This window comes from Pipra filicauda, unplaced genomic scaffold (genome assembly GCF_003945595.2).
Source record: "Pipra filicauda isolate LSUMZ 115617 unplaced genomic scaffold, ASM394559v2 scaffold66_size7647185_pilon, whole genome shotgun sequence".
Lineage (NCBI taxonomy): Eukaryota > Metazoa > Chordata > Aves > Passeriformes > Pipridae > Pipra > Pipra filicauda.
In genome coordinates, this window is record NW_024104831.1 from 2,766,423 (window position 1) to 2,786,426 (window position 20,004).

At 36.3% G+C, this 20,004-nt stretch overlaps 1 protein-coding gene across 8 annotated transcripts in view; it reads left to right on the plus strand.

Moving 5' to 3' along the window:
* DGKB (diacylglycerol kinase beta) overlaps window positions 1-20,004 on the plus strand; it is a 386,692-nt gene that overhangs the window by 302,317 nt on the left and 64,371 nt on the right. For all 8 annotated transcript variants that reach the window (XM_027723229.2, XM_027723230.2, XM_027723231.2 and 5 more), the window contains 2 exons: window positions 5,956-6,046; window positions 11,589-11,784. In XM_027723229.2, coding sequence (XP_027579030.1) covers window positions 5,956-6,046; window positions 11,589-11,784 — 287 coding nt within the window. The remainder of the gene's footprint in view (window positions 1-5,955; window positions 6,047-11,588; window positions 11,785-20,004) is intronic.

The window sequence follows — 20,004 nt, forward strand, 5'->3', positions numbered from 1 at the left end:
GTATGTTATCAAGCACACAATATAAGCAAATATAGATGTTTTTCTCCAGTCATTTTCAAAAATGGCCAAAGTATTTCAGCTGAAATTTTATAAAAATTACAGTTGAAAATTTTCTGATGTAGAATTTTTTATCTGAAGTCATTGAAGCTTGACACTGCGCATTAAAGTGGAAATAAATATAATAAATATAATAAATATAATAAATTGCGGAGGATTCTATGAGGCCTTGAAAACAGCATACGGGCCTACATACCAGGTCCAAAGCCCTGCATTCAGTGCAGATGGCCAAATGCTTCTGACAGATAAAACCTCCATTCTGTATCAATGGTCTGAACACTTTCACACACTTTTCAGTACTAGCCGTGTAGTTCAAGACTCAGCAATTTTGATACATTACACAGCAACCAGTGAAGAATGAATTGGATATTGTCCCTGCTATGGGAGAAACTCTTAAGGCCATACAGCAGGTGAAAACTGGCGAGGCAGCTGGGGTTGATGGAATTCCACCTGAAGTCTGTAAGCATGGGGGCCAAGCATTCCATGCTAAATTTCATGAGTTTGTGGTGCGCCGTTGAGAACAAGGTGTACTACCATCAGACCTTCAAGATGCAGTCATCGTCACCTTGTATAAGAAGAAAGAAGATAAATCAGACTGTTCAAATTATTGAGGTATTACTCTGCTCTCCATTACTGGCAAAATCCTGGCAAGAATACTTTTGAACAGACTAATACCCGCTATAGCAGAAGGAATTCTACCTGAAAGCCAATGTGGTTTCAGAGCCAACAGGAGTACCATAGACATGGTGTTTGTTCTCAGACAACTGCAAGAGAAGTGTAGGGAACAAAGGTCTCTATGTAACCTTTGTCGATACTTTTGATACTGTGAGCAGAAAAGGTCTGTGGCAGATTTTGGAACGTTTAGGTTGTCCCCCCAATTTCCTTAAAATGATCATCTCACTTCATGAGGATCAGCACGGCCAAGTCAGATATGGCAATGCACTTTCTGAGCCCTTTCTAATAACCAATGGTGTGAAACAAGGCTGCGTTCTGGCACCAACCCTATTCACAGTCTTTTTCAGCATGATGCTCCAAAGGGCCACGGCAGACCTTGATGATGATGATGGTATCTACATTCGATATTGTACTGATGGAAGCCTATTCAACCCAAGGCGACTGAAGGCCCACATCTTGTCCAGCTTTACGCTGATGACGACACCCTTGTCACTCACACAGAAGTAGCTCTGCAGCATTTATCATCCTGCTTTGCTGAGGCTGCTGAGCTTTTTGGGCTGGAAGTCAGCTTAAAGAAGACAGAAGTCTTCCATCAACCTGCACCTCAGGAAGTCTTCCATCATCCCCATATCACCATTGGCCAATCAGAGCTCAAATCAGTCCAGCAGTTTAATTACCTAGGTAGCCTCATCTCCTCGGACAGTAAGATTGATGGAGAGATAGACAACAGGGTAGCAAAGGCATATAGAGCTTTCAGAAGACTCCATAAAAGAGTTTGGCGAAATAAACACCTGAAGAAAAGTACAAAGATCAGTGTTTACAGAGCCATAGTGCTGTCTACTCTTTTATATGGGTCCGAATCATGGGTCATTTACTGCCACCACCTTCAACTCCTAGAATGCTTCCATCAACGCTGTCTCCGTACAATCCTAAACATCCACTGGTCAGATTATGTGACTAATACATCTGTTCTAGAACAGGCAGCAGTCACAAGTATTGAGGCCATGTTGCTGAGAACACAGCTGCGTTGGGCGGGACACGTCTCCAGGATGAAGGACCACCGCCTCCCTAAGATCTTGCTTTATGGTGAACTTACTACTGGCTGCCCCAAGAGAGGAGCCCCGAAAAGGAGATACAAGGACTCCCTGAAACAACATCTCAGCCTTGGCCACATTGATCTTCATCACTGGTCTACTCTGGCCTCCAATCAGGAGGTCTAGAGACACACCATCTATAACACTGCTGCTTCTTTTGAGAACGCACACAGGGTCACTCTCGAAAAGACAATGCAGAAAGAATCGTGTCTTGCCTATACCATCCAAGGAGTCTTTCTGCTGTGCCTTTTGCAACCGGACATGTCTTATCTCCCATTACCCTCTTTAGCCACCAGCATGCTTGTAGCAAATGTGGGTAGCGCCCTTTCCAAATCTTTGTTCGTGAAGCCCAGCCGTGAGAAGTGTAAGTAGGATGTGGTAGAAAGTGTGACAAACTTAAAAATGTAGCAATAAGCTCTTGCTTGAAGTGTAGACCTTTAATGTCAGAGTATGAATTTGTTATTTAACTTTAAAGTACTCCTCTTTTTATTGTCATGACCTTTTATTAGCAGCCTATAACTGGTCTATTGTTATGCATGTTCTGACAGAGTATGCATACTGCAATGAAGTATAGATGCTCTTCAGGTGTTGAATAAAGTATTTACTATTTCCATATTTAGATACAGGACAAATTTTCAATGACATGCCTTTTAATTGCTTAATCAGAAAGGTTATATAAAATAGTTTTAGCAGTAGGGGGGTTTCTGATTAACTGATAATGGAGCAAACCCATATTACAGACTATTTTGATTATTTTGCCTTGATTACCAAATATTAGTCTGATCTTTTTCAAAAAACATATCCAAGTTTCTAAGTCTGATATTTATCCACAGTATAGAAATGCTGTAAGAAATTGCAGTGTTTGCCTCTCTGTACTGTCTTGAGAATTTGTTTCATCCCTGTTAAAGAAGGTCATTCCACTTATCAGAAAACTGACCAATACTTGAAGATGTGGAACACTCCCAGCATAAAAGGTGTTTAGGTTCTCGAAGTACAGTTTTGTTTTGTTGCTCCTACATCCATAGGTTGTATATTTTGACATATTTTAATACAATAACAAGATTAGATAGGTCAGATTTTAATAATGATTGAGGTTTTATTTATACTGTATTTTCAAACATAAAGTTGTTTAAGAATTTCACTATGCACTTTGAATCTTGGGAAAAAAAACCCTTTTTTGTAAAATAGTCTATTCCCTTTACTATTCCAACAAAACCAGTGTTTTAAAGAAAAGTGCTACTGTATAGCACTTTTTTTTAAGTGAAACAAACTTCAACTTTTTCTGGTCATGTCTTATTAAGAGTTGAAATCATCAGCTCCTCTAGGAGTGAGAGAAAATATACATGACAGCAGCCTGTGACTCAGTTTCTTACAGTTTTAATGTGGCAAAATTGTCATTAAACATGTGTTTGTTTGCCAACCTAAAATTTAGTTATACCATTGTGAAAGAAATTAGAATGGCCTTAAGAGCAGTTCATTAATCTTCTAAATGGGTTCTTCAGCTGTTTGCTGCTGTCTTGATAAGAAGATGAGCTTCACCTGTTTGAAAGAGGAATGCAAGTGGAAGATACAGATTTAGAGGGTTTTTTTAAAATTGTTAGAAAAAATATAGTATTTACTAGAATAAGAAGATTTGTCTTTCTTATAGAAACTTTAGTATAATTTCTCTGGATTTCTTTATTCAACTCTGTTTTGTATCTGTAAGAAAAGTTCCAATACAAGTTCCTGTCCAATAAAAGATACAGTGTATTTGAATAAAAACATGGAATCTAATCTATTTCATGGCTTGTAAAGGAAGTTGGTAAATCCTTTTGAAAATGAAGAATAAAATTATTTCTATCTACATCTATCTTTGTACTCAAAAAGTTGTCAAGTTGTCTTTCTATGCTTAAAAACAGAGATATAGTCAACTCAAGAATGGAACATGGGCGCACAAGACTACATTTTTTGGCCTAATAGAATCTTATAGGCTATATTACAATTACAAGAAATACATCTACCATCAAAACCTCACCTGATATATTTCCTTAATCTTCTGTCATATGATCCTACAAGTTTTAGATCTATAGATCTAGATTTTTCTAGTAATCGATGAGTGCATTGACAATGATGAGTTTTGTATTGCTGAACTCAAAGTACTTGAATTTGACACCATATTCTGAATGACGTTAAAATATATGCCTATTTTAACTGTTTAAATCAAAGAGTTTGTTATATAGAGTGCTAATAAGTGAGTCAATTTAAAGCAATCTTTTCAATAAAGAAAAAGAAAAGATGCTTCATTTGGGATAAAAGTCACTGAATCACAAGAGGAAAGGCTATCAAAGGAGAAGATTCAAATAAAAAAATTTTATTTTTATGAATATTTACATCAAGGTTTTGGTGTTGGAATTTTTTTTCGTTATTCATTGTCCCTGCGTGGAAAGTAGCAGGATAATAGCTGCATCCAGATTTTCCAAAGGGATCCAATGGAAATTCAGGACTTGGTTCACATTTGTTTGGAAACTAAAAGATTCTGAATTTCTTCATATACATTGACACAAATAGAGCACTTGATCCCAGGTCAGTATTTCAGTGTGATAACTAATCTGCAGGTATAGAAGGAACATACATCAGATCACTTCCATTCATGGATTCATGAAATCTGGATGCTGAATCTGGGCTGAACATTTCTGTTGTTGGAACTCCTTTGAGAATATGCCATTTAGCCCAGAGCAGGTTCTCAAAAATTGTTTCCTAACACTTTTAGATTTTCTGCGTAAAAACCTTTGAAAATTCCTATAACTTTTTTCATTAGGAATGTATCAGTTCCTTATTATTCTTCTCTCCCCAGTCTCTGTAGGCTGCCAGGTTGGACACCCAGACACCCTTCTCATACTGCACCAGGAATTGCTGGCTCTTGTGCCAGCAGGTTTCTGGAACTGGCTGGTACAATAATGCCCCTTCTCACTTTGTAAATCTAAGAGTCATTAAGTGGACTGTAAGAACGACTAAGTAGACTTATATGTGTAATTTGAAATAAGTACTAGGTAGGGTTTGTACTTTTGCTGACATGTTTTACAGTCATCTACGTCGGTGTTTCAATCTGCACTTCTAAGTCATGCAGACTCAGTCATTTTCAAGTTACAAGCACGCTGTGCTGTGCCTGTGTCAGAGAATAGTTTATAAAATTGGAGTAACTGAGTTCATATCTGATTCTTAAGTGTGAATAATGAATTCTTATTCAATGTCTTTTGTTGTTGTTGCTCTTTTTTAGCTGCTTTTTTTTTGTTGCAAAATAATAGTTACTCATGAGAGTTAAAAAAGTACACACACTTATTTGAAATGGTGCTATTTGCGTCCTGATTGTATTTAACAGTATGCAGTAAATCTAGTAAAATAGAAGTGCAGTCTTTACGTATTTAAGAAGAAAAAAAGTGTAAATTCTGCCTGCTGTCATGATAAACTCAGCAATTTACTAGCTTTAAATACAGTTTTATTTTCCTGTAGAAACTGTTAACGATCTTCAAGATGCAGGTCTCACTGCCCATTTAAAATGTCTCTATGAGCGAATTACCTGATAATACAGCTCTTCTACTGCAAAATATCTAAAGATTATTAGATCTGGAATTTTTATTTTCTTCTAATAACTCATCTGTCATCATGCACAGTAAAGGCATTTGCCTTTACTTTTATCTAACTTAAGGCAAGCTACATTTTTGTCTTACCTCTTCTTCATGATGGGATTGCCCTTGCACATTCTACTACTCTGCAGGATAGAGATGTTAACTGTGAATCAGAAATCGTATTGTAGGTGTAAGGCATAAAATAAAATCGATACATTTTTCTGAGCCATGTCACTGGTTAAGTGATAAAAAATATTCTGATAGTCACTGAAAAAGAAAAGTCAAAGGTACATTTGAACCTGTCAGTTCAACACATTCCTGTTATCCCTTTAGGGGATATCATACAACTTGACACCAACATTTAAGCTTTGAAAATTATGAGCTCATCTATTTAAAATGGGATGTCACATGTTCCCAAGCCTTTGCCATTACTTATAATGGAAGACAGGATGATCACTTTTGTCACACATTGATAGTGAATAAGATCTTTCTTTTTTTCTTTTCTTTTTTTTTTCTTGTTTCAGAATGAAGAACAAATTTTGGTATTTTGAATTTGGCACTTCGGAAACTTTCTCAGCCACCTGTAAGAAGCTGCATGAATCTGTAGAAATAGAAGTAAGAAACTAATTGTTGCCTTTATCCTTGAAATGTCACTAGTTTGGCTGAAATGCAGGGAACAAGGGTACAGAGTGCCTGAATCCAGTAAGGCAAAGGAGTGCACATCCTTTCGACCCTATATTCCAAAATATTATTTTTATCATGTCTATTTGTAGTGTAGCCCTGAACACTGGAACAAAGTTCAGTTTGATGATTAGTGAAGTCTTAATACAGTAGACAAGGTCAAGAGGTGAAGTATAGCATTAGAAATCAATAGGGAGTGTGGCTAGGTCAGATGGAAAAATGAAAGACTGTTGGAGGGAGTGAGAGCTGCTGCAGGATTAAAATAAAAAAAAAATCTTATTATTTCCAGGTCCCAAGATTTTATAACCTTTAAAACTCAATTCCCTAAAATTGTACTTACTTTCCTGAATAAAGGTTAAAGAATATATGTATTTTTTTGAATCATTCCCCTTCATTAAATACCTTTTCTCTCTGCACAAGGGGTCATCTTTCCATTATACATTGAACATTAACTGAAAAGACACAGAATAGTTACAGACAAAATAGGAATTTAAAATAGTGTGCCACTGCCACTTTGATGGCTGATGGAATAAGTGGCTATATTACATAAACTCTTTGGGGGATTGATGTTTATAAATAAGGACATGAAAAATGTGAAATGAGTGAAAGTACAAACTTGAGAATTTAAGTTAAATAATGAAATCATTTCTCAGGAGGATTATGGTGCTTTTCCTTTCCAATAGTAATGAGGAACTGCACGTGTCAATGGAGTATTTGTATAGTAGCATGAGGCACTCGGAGAGGTATGGTGAGAGCTGTGAGTCTGGTCAAAGCCTCCTGAAAGGTGAAGTCTGAAATGATCTGAAGGGACCATGAATCTGGTAGCAGAACAGTAGCAAAGAGTACTGAGGCTGAAACTGTAAGACCTGCAATGCTAGATTTGCCTGTTATCATGTTATGTTTCTTCTTAAAGTGGAAACATGCTCCTCACAAGTTGGATTAAAATATAATAAAAACAAAACAAAACATCAACCAGAAACCCTAGGAAAAAAAAAAAAATCCCCCTTGATTCCCAAGACAGTGCTTCAAAAACATGCATTTGGGGAAACAGTGTGTGAAAAATATTTCATTAGTTATTGGAAGAAATGCTTACTGGTTTGATTAGATTTGAATATACTGCAAGTTAAATGTACCTTTTGATTAAATTCAAATTGATGAGGAGGCTTTCCCAATAAAATATTAACATCTGGTGAAAATCATACATATCCTGATACATACTAAGAGGTGAACTTATATAATTGTAAACACTGAAAGGGTGATTTAATGTTGACATCCCAAAGCAAACAAGTAGGTATACGAGTTTGTGGTGCTGCTGATACCAGTTGTATAGTTATTACCAATTCATGTCAATAACTATTGTTACCAAGATAGTATTACATTGCCAGTATATGAGACGTTTGTTAATATTCACTTCATCTATCCTGGTCATTATCATTAGTCCTACAATTAGGAACAAAAAGCATAGTTTCCAAAAGTTTACAGGAAGTGGTAGGAGGTGGTTATCTGCAGATTTATTTACAATGAGTAAATTACAATGGATGCCAATATGCTTGTTTGAACATTATCAACATTTGGAAGTAGCACTGTTTTAATCTAATTTTTAACCTGCTACCCCTTACTTGGGGATGTCACTATAAATGAGAGCTTGATGTATGAGACCATATTTCACTCAATATAATGCACAAAGAATGTGTTTGCTATACAGCCAAATTTTGAATTAACAAAGCCCGGGAAGATTAAGGTTGTGTATCTCTGAGCTTTGAGACAGTGATCAAACGCTGTATGGGCAAATATTTGTTCAACCCTATATTTGATTTCTAAACTATTTAAGATTGGTTTTCCTGATATTGGTTTTTCTTGACTCATGTTGTGCATGTTTTCTTCTGTGTGAGTGTGAAATGCAGAACGAAGTTGGACACAAGTCTTATGTTATCCAGAATAAGATGTGTTTTTGTTTCCAAACTGGGATCCAAGAAGTTGAGGAGAGAAACATAGGTTCTAAAGGGAAAGAAACTAAAATGGAAAAAAACAAACAAACAAACTAGGACAAAATTTAGTATTTATTTTTAATAATAATGTGTCAGTAAACAAGGCTGATGATTTTACAGTTTAAAGAACTTGCACTTTATTTCTGCTTCAGTAAAATAGAAGGGTATGTGAAAGGTATTTAATGAGAGTAGGTAGAGATGAAGTGTAAGTGGGGGTGAGATGGATCATACCTGCAACACTGTAAAAGCATTGTCAGACCAGTGTAAACCCTCTATACCACCTGGTTTTAATGGGTGAAGGAAAGGAGTTTAAAATGTTCGCATACTCTGGCATTCTATTGCCCTTGGTTACACAGCAAAGCCTTAATCTCAGCTCTTTTCAGGCATAGATATGGATATACTCAACTTAGAGATGATCTGAAAATGTTTGATATAATAAATAAAGTATAAATAATAATATTGAAAAAGTGACTGAGGCCAGGAAAAAAGGCAAAAAAAGAACTAAAAGAGATGGATTTTCTTTCTGATCTAGGTAGGCATGCTCTACATTTTAAAAGCATGCTTTTATTTTTAACAGCATCGTTGCATTATTTGAAATTTAAAAAAAAAAAAAGGAAACGAAAAGGAGCAGAACACATCTGTGTTTTGTTGTTGTAGTATATGAATGTCTTAGGACAAAACAGAGCTACCTGTAGCGCAAACTTCTTGTCTGTATATGAACAAAAGAAAGGCTTCTTTCCTAATTCAGAAAGTTGCTCATCACTCTGGGACTCTGAGGCCTCATCACATAATTGTGTTAGTGTACTACCCGCTGTGCTCAATATTGAGTGAAAATGGAAGCTAGACCCCGCGCCATCCTATTTCACAATTCGTCTTTTATTTAAATAATTCCAGTCAGTTTGGGGGACGCCAGACCTTTATAAATTAACAGCAGGGAAATACCAAAGGTGTCAGATTGCATATTTATCATCTTTCTCGTGTAATACTTAAATATGTATTAAGAAGTGACTGACATAAATTAGGCAGATTTCAGAAGCCACAGGCCGTGGCTTGTAGAGGACCCCCTTCTGCTTGACATTTCATCCTTGTCAAAGATCAAATTATTTTAATTTAGGCTGCAAATTATAAGAAATGAAGACTTCTTTGTGGGAATTCCCTGTGGTAATCTGACTTTTGTTGTTACTGCTGCTTGTCACTGTGCAAAAGATATAATATGCATGCAAATAAGGTTAAAAAATATGTACTATCTAATTATCCAGCCAGTACATTCCACTTGAAGACAGTGGGAGGCCTGACACACAGTATGTGTTTGATTCATTGAGGCCTGCAGGGTATTTACACAAGATTACTTTTAATTATGAAATTAATATCTGTTTATCTAGAATGTATAGCAGTAAGTGAGCATACACATGAGCAGAATTTTTAGCAAAATAAATCATCTTAGTATTTAATACATATAAAATATAGGGGGCAACCACAAATTTGTTTCCAGAAATCAGTGAAGTCCTATACCTTTTTTCTTGTAAGAAAAGTGTGATTGAAAAGTTACACTTTCACTTACAGTTGTTGCCACAACTGCCAGCTCACTTTCAGATGTCTTTTGACTTTAAAGGTTTCTGTGTATGAATATAATCTACAGGTTTAAAATTTAATTCTTGAAGAGCAAATATGAAATGGAAATCTTAGTGTTGAAATAGTTCTCTGTCCAGATTTATGCTCTTAGAAGAATTAAGAAGATGTGTGTGCATTATAATACAGTTCTGTTTTGTGATCTCAGAAATTTTCAGAGTAAACAAATAATTATTCACAGTTATTTTTGAGTTATACTTTGGTTTTCTTCTTCAAAGCTGCGATAAAGGTTTAGTCAGAGAGGAAGAAGTGCCAGTGACCCACAGAGCAGCAAGCTGCAAGATGTCAGTGGACTATTACTGAAGCATGGTTAATTATTTTTCCAGTTTTCTTCCTGATTCTTGCATATTGCAATTAGAAAATAATACCCTTAATCAGTTTTCAATGGATCACTAGATCCTTTGCTAGCTTGCAGAAGAACGTTGCAGAAGTAGGATCTAATGTTTTAAAAAATATGCTGCTCTACACTGTGGTGCATGTGACTTGCCAGGATATCTATATACTCCATCTTTGTTGTGAGGAATGAAGCTAATCTAACTCTAGACAGGGTACATGTATATGAATCCTGGGAATTTTGGCTGGTTCAGTGAACTAATCAGTAGAACTGAATGCTTTGCCTTCCACCTGCGGGTTCCACTGTAGTAATGTGAAGTTGGGTCTTTTTTTTATTCTGTGGAGTTTCTTCAGTATTTTTCTACAATTTTTTGTGAGTTAGGAGGGTAGAGTTATGAGTTATGTTGGTGGAGGGACTTAGCTTGAGTAAATTATAGCCAGCGAAGGGAAGGTGTATCCTATCCAGCTAGGTGCATCTCATCCAATGTGTCTCAGGTGAACTGTATTTGCAAATGTCATAGGCTTCAGCCACTGGAGAAAATGCTGCAGTTTGTCACTCAACAAGTTGAGTGACATAGTTGGCTGATAAGTTAAGAACCCTGAACCGTTCTCCAGAAGTGCAAAATATGGTCCCTTATAAGATATAATTGGAAGCCAGATTTAGCAAAGAAATGTACCTCTATCAAATGCCTATAAGTCCAGGTTTGCTGTAGGGAGAAATACATACTGGTAACACAAGATGCCCTACAGCCATTATTTCATCACTGAAGGGACTATCCCACAAAGATTACTTCTGTGTGTCCAGTAGGTCTTGGTAAAATTTTAGGTCACTGATACCTCTTCTTTAGCTCCATAACCTATGTTTTCCTTTGGCAACGATGTGTATTTAAGAGAACTGGATAGTAGAGGTTCTGGGATAAGAAATGCTATAGCTGCATCAGCATTTGCTGTACCCATTTCTACTAATCTTACCTCCTAGTAGGAGTTATTAGTCAGGTATAGCCCTATGCTAATATGCTTGTTGTGCCTTTGGATTGAAACTAATACCTGTGTGGTGTTCTGTGTTCTCAGGGCCTGTTCCATGAGGCTGTGTATTCCCTGCCTGCAGGGACTTTTATATTCAGTTTCACGTGGAAGGGACTCAGTTGTTACAGTGACAAGTATCATTGCAAAATCATCAGACAGACAATTTAGCTGGAACAGGCATCAAAACCCCTCCAGTTACTGATATAGAAATTTTGGTAGTATAAATGGTTTTCTGTTAATAGCTGTATTGAAGCTTAAGCAGTCAAAAGCTGACTAGCAATCATGTTTTACCTTCAGAATGAGGATCTGATCTCATACCTCCTTTTCAAATTAAAGTATATATCTTAGGTGTAAATATTGAATAAACTATTAGCAGTGTTAAGAATGATGAATTGCTGAAGAAAAATATCTATCTGATAGGTAGAATATTCAGATTTTTCTTTCTCTCTTATTGTTTTCTCTCTTTTTTTTTTCCCTTCTTTTTCCCCTTTTTTAATCAGTGTGATGGAATTCAGCTAGACTTAATCAATATATCTCTGGAAGGAATTGCCATTCTGAACATCCCAAGCATGCATGGTGGATCGAATCTTTGGGGAGAGACAAAGAAAAGACGTAGCCACCGTCGGACAGAAAAGAAGAGGTCAGATAAAAGAACCACTGTTACAGATGCCAAGGAATTGAAGTTTGCATGCCAAGGTAAGCTTACTGATTGATATAGGCTATCTGGCTCAATACAGTCAACTCAGCTGTATAAATGACCTTGTATTGCCTCTTGTCAAGAAAAAGGATAGACAGTTCTTAGATATTTCCTTTCTTGTGCATTTAGCTTTTCTGATGGGAAGCCCTGGCGCAAAGGCATAAGCAAAGATGTGCTAACAATTACAGTCTATATACTTGCAAACCTGTCTCAGATGTTACCTGTTAAGCAAACTAAACACACCACATGGCACTTTGCTACTGTGGCATTCAGTCTAGAAGTACCTGGAGATTTTGGAGTTGGAAAATGCTTCCTGAGCATTTATAATGCTTCTTAATGTCAGTGTGCATAAAACTTGGGGATAATCATGCTCTGTTTCTAGCAAGCTTTGGATAGAGGCAATGGGAAATTAGAGTAACAAGTACAAGCTGCCTATACATTTTATGTTACTATACTGTGATGCTGTATGCAATCCTTGAATACATAAGCTGAAGTTGGCTTGCACAGGCAAGGCTCATATAATTTCCTGGTGATTACTCTTGATAAAGCCTATAATAAATAATAATTTCTGTTCTACTTTGAGAATCTGAATACTATGCATTGTAACATATCGCTGCATATCACAAGTTCTAGTGATTATAAACCATCACTCTCTTTACACCAAAGGGATGAACAGACTAGACTTTGAAAATATTTGGGGTTTTTTGTTTGTTTGGTTCTTTTTTCTCTTTTTATTCTACAGAAAATATTGTCTTATCTTCAGAATATCTTCCTGCTTCTCCTCCTTATTCGGACTGAATACAGATCAGGACTGTCTTATATTATTATGATCCTTTTACTAATATTGATATCTTATTTTTACATTTCATCAGCAGTAATTTTTAAGTCACTAGTTATATTCATTAATATGTGTTGTAGTTTTAATTCAGCTAAATTATCTGGATTACAAAAGTTTAGGAATAAAGTATTTTTTTATAGCTTGGAGGCTGCAATAGGTACTAGGACTCAATTTCTGTAAGTTTGAGCAATTTGGTACGTGTTCTCAGTATTTCAATGTGACTCACCAGTACAGTTTGTTAGCTGAAGTTCTATCAGGTGCTAAGCTTCTCCACTACAATGTCTGTATTATATCCTGATGTTCAAGAGTTGGATGCAGGCTGTTGGGTAAAGGGCTCATCAAAATTTTTCCTTTTGTTTTGCTTCTGAACATGGGGAGACAGGACATTTATCCTTTTGATAGTGATGAAGCAGACATTATCACTTCTTTAAATATTGAAGTTATGTATGTCTTTGCATATGTAACAATGATTTCAATCTACTGACTATATTTGGGGTATTAAAAGGGCATTGCTACACTCCATTTTCATTTTCCTGGACAGGATAAAATAAAATTATAGTAAAAATATTAAAGACTGAACAGGAGTTGCTGCATTATCTGTTGAAGTGTTCATAAAGCAGACGTTAAGCACCTTAATTTAGAAAAGCTACTCTCATGACTTTGTTTCTAATCACTTTATATGCACTGTGAATGGAAAGTAGCTTCATCCAAAAGGCAATTTTAAAGCAGAGATTAACTTTTCAATATCATAAACTATAGCACCACTGAGTACATTGATAGTATTATTGTTTGGGTCTACAGTAACATTTTAGTGCTGAACAGGAGGATGCTTCTTGGATTTCAGTCATCCATATTTACTGTGTTCCAGTTTGCAACATTGAGCAGTCTTGAGCATGTAAACTGGATTCCTTTTAAAGGGAGGTAGGAAGGGGGTGTGTACATACTCTGACTGCAAGTGGGTGTTCAGTCCATGGAATAAGGTTAAAAGAACTCAAAATAAAACTCCAAAATGAACGTGGTGAGAACATTTGAGAACAAACTGATTTGCTCTATGGATCCACTCCTGTTTTATACTGCAAAGAACAGTCACTTAGCTAGCTAAGATAGGTTCTCAGGCTGAGTGTGCTTCTTCATCTCAGAATTCAAGATTATTGCTGAATAATGGAATTCAACCAATTTTATGGCTAGACTTCTCAAATAGTTTTGATAAATCTGAATCTACTCACTGTGGAAATAACTGACTGTTTGTCAGTTTTAAAGTGTTATGAGTTCCTCAGTGGCTGATTGCTTTCTTAGGCACATTGTACTTTTGGCACATTGTACTTTTTAGCTGGAAGAAAATATTTTGCATAGTATTAATGCCTGGTGCAGAAATAGGTATTGCTTTATTGAGAACCATGATAAATACATACCTGCCTGTTAACTTTTGTTTGTTTATTAACTTTTTCTGAATAAATATCCATGTAATTCATGTTATATTCAAATAAAGCATCTAATCACTTGACAACTAAACCACTTGACAACTAAACACTGCACTTTCTAGGAGACAGTAATCAAGCATCATGTTTTCCTATGGATATATATTTATATATATATATACACATCAGGTTTTGGTGTTGGATTTTGTGTGGAGTTGTTTTTTTTTTAAATCTAACCATTTTATATGGGACTTCTTGGTGTCATGCACATTTAGTTTTAGACTTTTTAAATTGCAGTGAAACTGTGGGGTTTCTTTTAACTGTGTATTCTTTTTGTCTCTATTTTTATGGTTTTGTAAGTTGACCATAAATACCTGAATTGAAGCTCCGAGTCCCTAAATGGGGTACTTGCATAGACTAGTGGAAGCTGACTCCTCACTCTGGGTAGTTCGGTGCCCCTGAGCATATTGCACTGCTCCTCTCAGAACAGCCCTGGGAGGACTTTGCAAACTTCCAAAAAATCCTCTGTGAGATCCTGCTGCTGTCCTCCCCCTCTTGCACCGAACAAGCCATATACATGACAACATGTTCATCACTGCAGGAAAAAGGGTCAAATTTCTGCCAAATCATTTTTCTTTCTTGTATATCTGTACAATGCAGGGAAGGAATATTCCTCTGAGCCTACTTTCCTCTTTTTTTTGTTTCAGTTTGGTTTTTTTTCCTATTTACTGTTTCTACCTCCTGATGCAAAAAGGCTTGTATTTTCTTTGCCCTTCCCATTATCCACCTCTTCACACTCAATAGCCAGACCACAATTTACACTTTAAGTAATCAAATGGACATCTGCTTGGAAAATAATCTGATTACATGCAAGTAGTCTGAAAAAACAATATATTGAAATGTAGCAATTTAAAAGGTGCACTATTTAAAAACATTCCCTACTTATCTCATTAGGAGTTTGTGCATGTATGCTAAAGAGTAACATGAGACACTCATGGCATATAGGTGTGTGTGTCTATGTGTATTGTATTTCTATTTAACTAGTAACTGGTTTTAATATTTTTCTATAAAACATGTATGAAAATATATTTTTCTGATTATCTTATAACTAGTTGGGAAAAAAAAAACCACATATTTACCTGTACTGTACTAAATATTATCATAATCTTTGTTAATGGAAAAAAATACTCCAGATTTCAATCAGTTTCTGTGCAGAAGTAGAGAGGGTATTTCATCAGATGTTATTAGGGTAAAAATCAGGTGGGTTTTTTATAAATTAATTTAATTTTAATTTCTAATTTATCAGTACGATTTCTTTTTTACAAAGTCAATGCATTTGAAAAAACTATAACTACAGATATATGTGACAATTTGTGAAAGTAGATGACTTAATTAGTATTTTGACTTTATGAATCTGACACTTCTAATGTTTCTATTTGTTATTTTGTTTTAAATCTTCTAGAATGTACATAGCTATGATATACGTATCCACAGCTGATTTACACGTTATAGGTGTTACTGTGAACTATCCTTGAATATTATTTGGTTAGGACTTTTGTTTTAATATACACAGATATTGATAAATGCCAAAAATCAGTGCTTTAAAAAGATGAACATACTGCATAGAAACTAAACTATGAGTTGAGAAACATAAATGCAAATAACTGAGCTACTTGTTTGGAAATTGCATCCAAAATGTAAGTTGAATGACAACATGTCTTACATGAAATATATATTCCACTTATGTTAAGTGTTAAACAGTTTTCTTCCTCACAGAGATACTAAATAAAATTTTCAAACCTTTTGTGACAAAAAAGAAATAATATTTTCAAAATCTCTCCATTAAACTTTTTGTTAAATGAAGTTGGGTTCCTTTGGGGTGGCTATTGTACTTTGATTCACTTTCATTTCTGAAGTTCAGTTAGGGCCTTGTCCTGAAATGGAATCTCTTTTAAAGTCTCTTAAGACTTTATTGCAAACATGTACGCAACTTGTTTTTGCACAAGTAGTTCCACTCACCTCAATGGACTTGTTCCTGAAGACAATATCTATGAACTATTAATGGGTGAAACCTTTAGACTATAAATATTTCAGTGCAATACTTTCTTCATATTTATTTTGTACATCACCAGGCACACTGATACTTAACCAAGTACTTACCAGGTTGATCTGTGCATCTGGTTAAAAGCTGCAGTGAGCTGTCACTCCGTGACATGCCCCTAAACTAGCTCAAGACAATGTGCATTCATGTCACAGCACCCAGGCCTAAGCCAAGCTTGCTAATATGATTCAATACCTCTGTGCGGAAATCTCTGTTAATAACTGCATTATGACTTTCTGACTGGAAATGCAGAAGTTTTGGAGGTAGAATAATGTGTATGCAGGCAGTTCACTGCAGTTAAAAGCATTTAAAAACATGCAGCATGCAGAGACTGTGAAGGCCTTAAAACACTTCAAAATATCTATATATTTTAAAAGAATACAGAATACCTTTCTTAGGTGTCATATTCCCCTCTACAGGATGAAGAAGAAGCTTGCCTATAGCAAGGGGATTCCTGACATGTTCTCTAAACAACTTATGACTTGGGCTAGCAGGCTTATTTGATTTATGGAGGTCTTTCATAAACTGCACTCTGGCCACGTGACCTTTCCTTGTTGAAAAAATTAGAAGCTGTGTTCTATATACAAAGTATATGTATTATATACGCTAAATATACTCAGTGTATATTCAGTATTGGTAGACTTCAGGTTATTTTTGACATGGAACAAGGCATGTATAAAGAACTCTGTATAATAATATTTTTATTAAATGCTATCAATAATGTCATGGCTAGATAAGGTAATAGCCCTTATTTTGTATCTTGTTTAGACAGCTTTCAGCAACATAGACATTAACACATTACCACAGAGAAAAATAGCTAATTAGATCTATTTCATAGTTAGTCTATGTTAAAGCATTAAACCTGTAACATTAGTCTAAACATTGTAAAAAATATTTCTAAATTTATTCAAACAATACTTTTTTTTCCTGTCAAAGTATATACCATAGCTCTTCTGAACATATTACAGCATAAAATGAAGCTTTAAGGTAAAGGTCACATATTTCCGTGTAGAATTTTTTGTTACGATTATGTGAGTGTGTTGTTTACAGTAAATGAAATCCTTCTGAGGGCTGTTCAGGTTAGGGTGACATTAACTTCAGTGTCTGAAAATAAAGCCCATAGCCAGTAGATAGAGCCACCTCAACAGAAGTGTTTATCCTGTATTCAAATAAGCATCTAAGGAAGAATAAAATGCTCACTGGAGGTGACCCTCTCCAGTTAAGTGGAACTTAAGGAAGAGGCCGGGGTAGACACCTCACTTCCTGCTGACTAGATGGTGAGATAAATTTCTCTAAGTTCTGCATATGGTAACAGTTCATCAAGCACTTGAACAGTCCTTGGAGCAGGAATGGGAATTGGGCATCACTCTGCCAGATAAGACTTGAGCTGAACTGTGTTCTCTTCTATGAATCTGGTGCCGATGTGTCCCATGTCCCTCATGAGCTCTGTAATCACCAATCTACTGAGCAGAAAGCACTGTGACAGAAGGTCTGTCTTTCCAGTGTGTGCAAGCCCTGCTTGAAGTATAGTTTCCAAGTGCTGGGGACTAGAGTAGGGGAATACCTGTTTGAGGTATTATAGTATAAGCAGGGTTGGGAAATACGGTAGTATTCAATGGTGTTGTATTTTGCCCTGTCTTTAGTTTGGATTGCATTATTTTGTCACCTTTTAAACATGTGAATGACATGCTGAATAGCCTGTTTCCTTTGTGTGCCTTTGTGTTGCAGCCCCCAGCCAGTGTACACTGGCCTCTTCTACCTGCTGGACAGCAGTAAGTGGCCACTGTCTCAAGCAAGAACTTAGCGGGAAGTGGGAGCTGCTGTCTCACTGGGGCAGCTGAGTGGTGTAACTCATCAGTGTGAGGTGTTGATCTCTGACTTTGCTGAGGTTGCAGATTCAACAAGGGCAAGGAAGCCTTGCTGATTTCTCCCAGTAGAAGGACCTGTATAAGGCAGGATGCAACTGAGAAGCTCCTTCTACTGATATATATTGGTTTCCAGGTTTTTGTTGGTTCTTGTAGAAACTGTGGAACAGAACGCTCCATAATGTGCAATGTGTAACTGCCAATCAGCAGTATCTTATCTCCTTGGTGGCAGTGATTTCGGGGCAGGAGGGTGGTGGGGTGGGGGTGGGAAGGGACAAGAAGGAAAAAAAAAAGAAGAAATGAAGGAGGTAAGACATAAACATCACAGTTTTCTCACATTAACAAGTTTCTTCATGGCAGAGAGGTAATTTTCCTGACTCAAAACTTGGATTTAGGCTGACTGTCTGATGGAAAAGTTGGTATTCAAATGCCTTTGTCCCATATTAGCTACTGAAGATTGTGTAGCCTTCTTGACTCCTTATTTTTGATGCATGCTCATATTTACTGGAACGACATATTCAGATATCAAAAAGGACTAAGTGGTACTTTATCCTAACCATTTAGTTAAATTGTGCACTGCACCATTAGTTTGTAAGATCTGTGTTCAAATTTTACTTTACCAAGCTGGTAAAGATAGTACAGGTTTCATAATAGGAGAATGTGGGCTGGAATGCCATGATTTGATTATGCTATTAAAAAGGCCCTTTCCTGTCTTCTCTTCCACCTCCACCAAACTCCACCTCCCCCATCCCCAGCAGTAAAGCTTTGGGGTGCCTTTATGTTTTTCTCTCTTTAAGAGATGCTGTGTTTAACCCAAGCCTTACTCATACAAGTAGTTCCATCAGAGTGTAGGATGGAGTCCATAATTCATAACACAGTTTGAATCTTTTAGAAATACAAATACAATTCCTTTCGGCTATGAAATACTGAGTTTATTTTTATTAGAAAGCAGTAGAACCTTGAAAAGTGGCTTGATAGTCTGATTTGGTTTTATATTTATAAAGCATGTATATATGTTTCTATGCAATATAGATCATAGTAGAAAAACAATTTCCTTTTATTTACAAGGCCGTTGAGATTGTCATTGTATTATACATTTTGGTGCACAGAATGTTCATTTTCTTTCAAACGTTATTCATCGAAAGAGGATAATTACGGTGTATTTCACAGTCTGCCAGAAGGAAAATGTATCTTTGAAAAGTTTCATTTCCCTTAAGTTGCTCATTTTCTATAGGAAGACAGAGCTATTAAGTAACATACCCATGACAAAGATTGATTAAAATGGCATAAAGGAATATCTTATCTCTAAGTACAGGGATTTACATGTATAACTCCTATGACATTAAATGCAGTAGGTGAAATTAACTCTAGCTATTGTATAAAAAAAAAGTCTCAGTAAATTGGTTTGTACAGAGAGGTGAGGGTGGGAGGTATGGCATGTTAAGTAGCAACAAGAAGTAGGAAGTTACTTATTGTTTCAGGGTACACCTACAACGTAGCATCCAAATTATCACACAAGTTCCAGCATTACTGCAATATTCTGCTTGGGCTCACCTACACTGCTAAATAGTGGAAACATCACCTTGTAATGTGGCCAAGATTCTCGTATTCAGCCAGCTACTTAGAGCAACTCAGGCTCCTCTGCAGCATTCAAGGTAAATTTAGCCTGGGTCTGACTGATCTGGAAAAGGGATATGGCCTAATGTACACCTTGTGCAGGGCCTATGGCACATACCTCAGCAAAGGTGTCTGCAGAAGGTTCATATGATCTGTTCCACAGTACTCCCAGTGCTTAACTTGGCTTTGCTGGGAACCCTTCATAAGTCTTTCACCTCATTATCCCAGGTAGATGAGCACTTACCTGTATGACAGCCATTAGTTCAGATGTAAATGGCAGAGGTTGTCAACGCAATAACTAGATATGTTGATTCCTCACACACACTAACTGCAGAATTAGTAGCAAATACCATTTTTTGTTGTAGCAAAACTGATCAGCT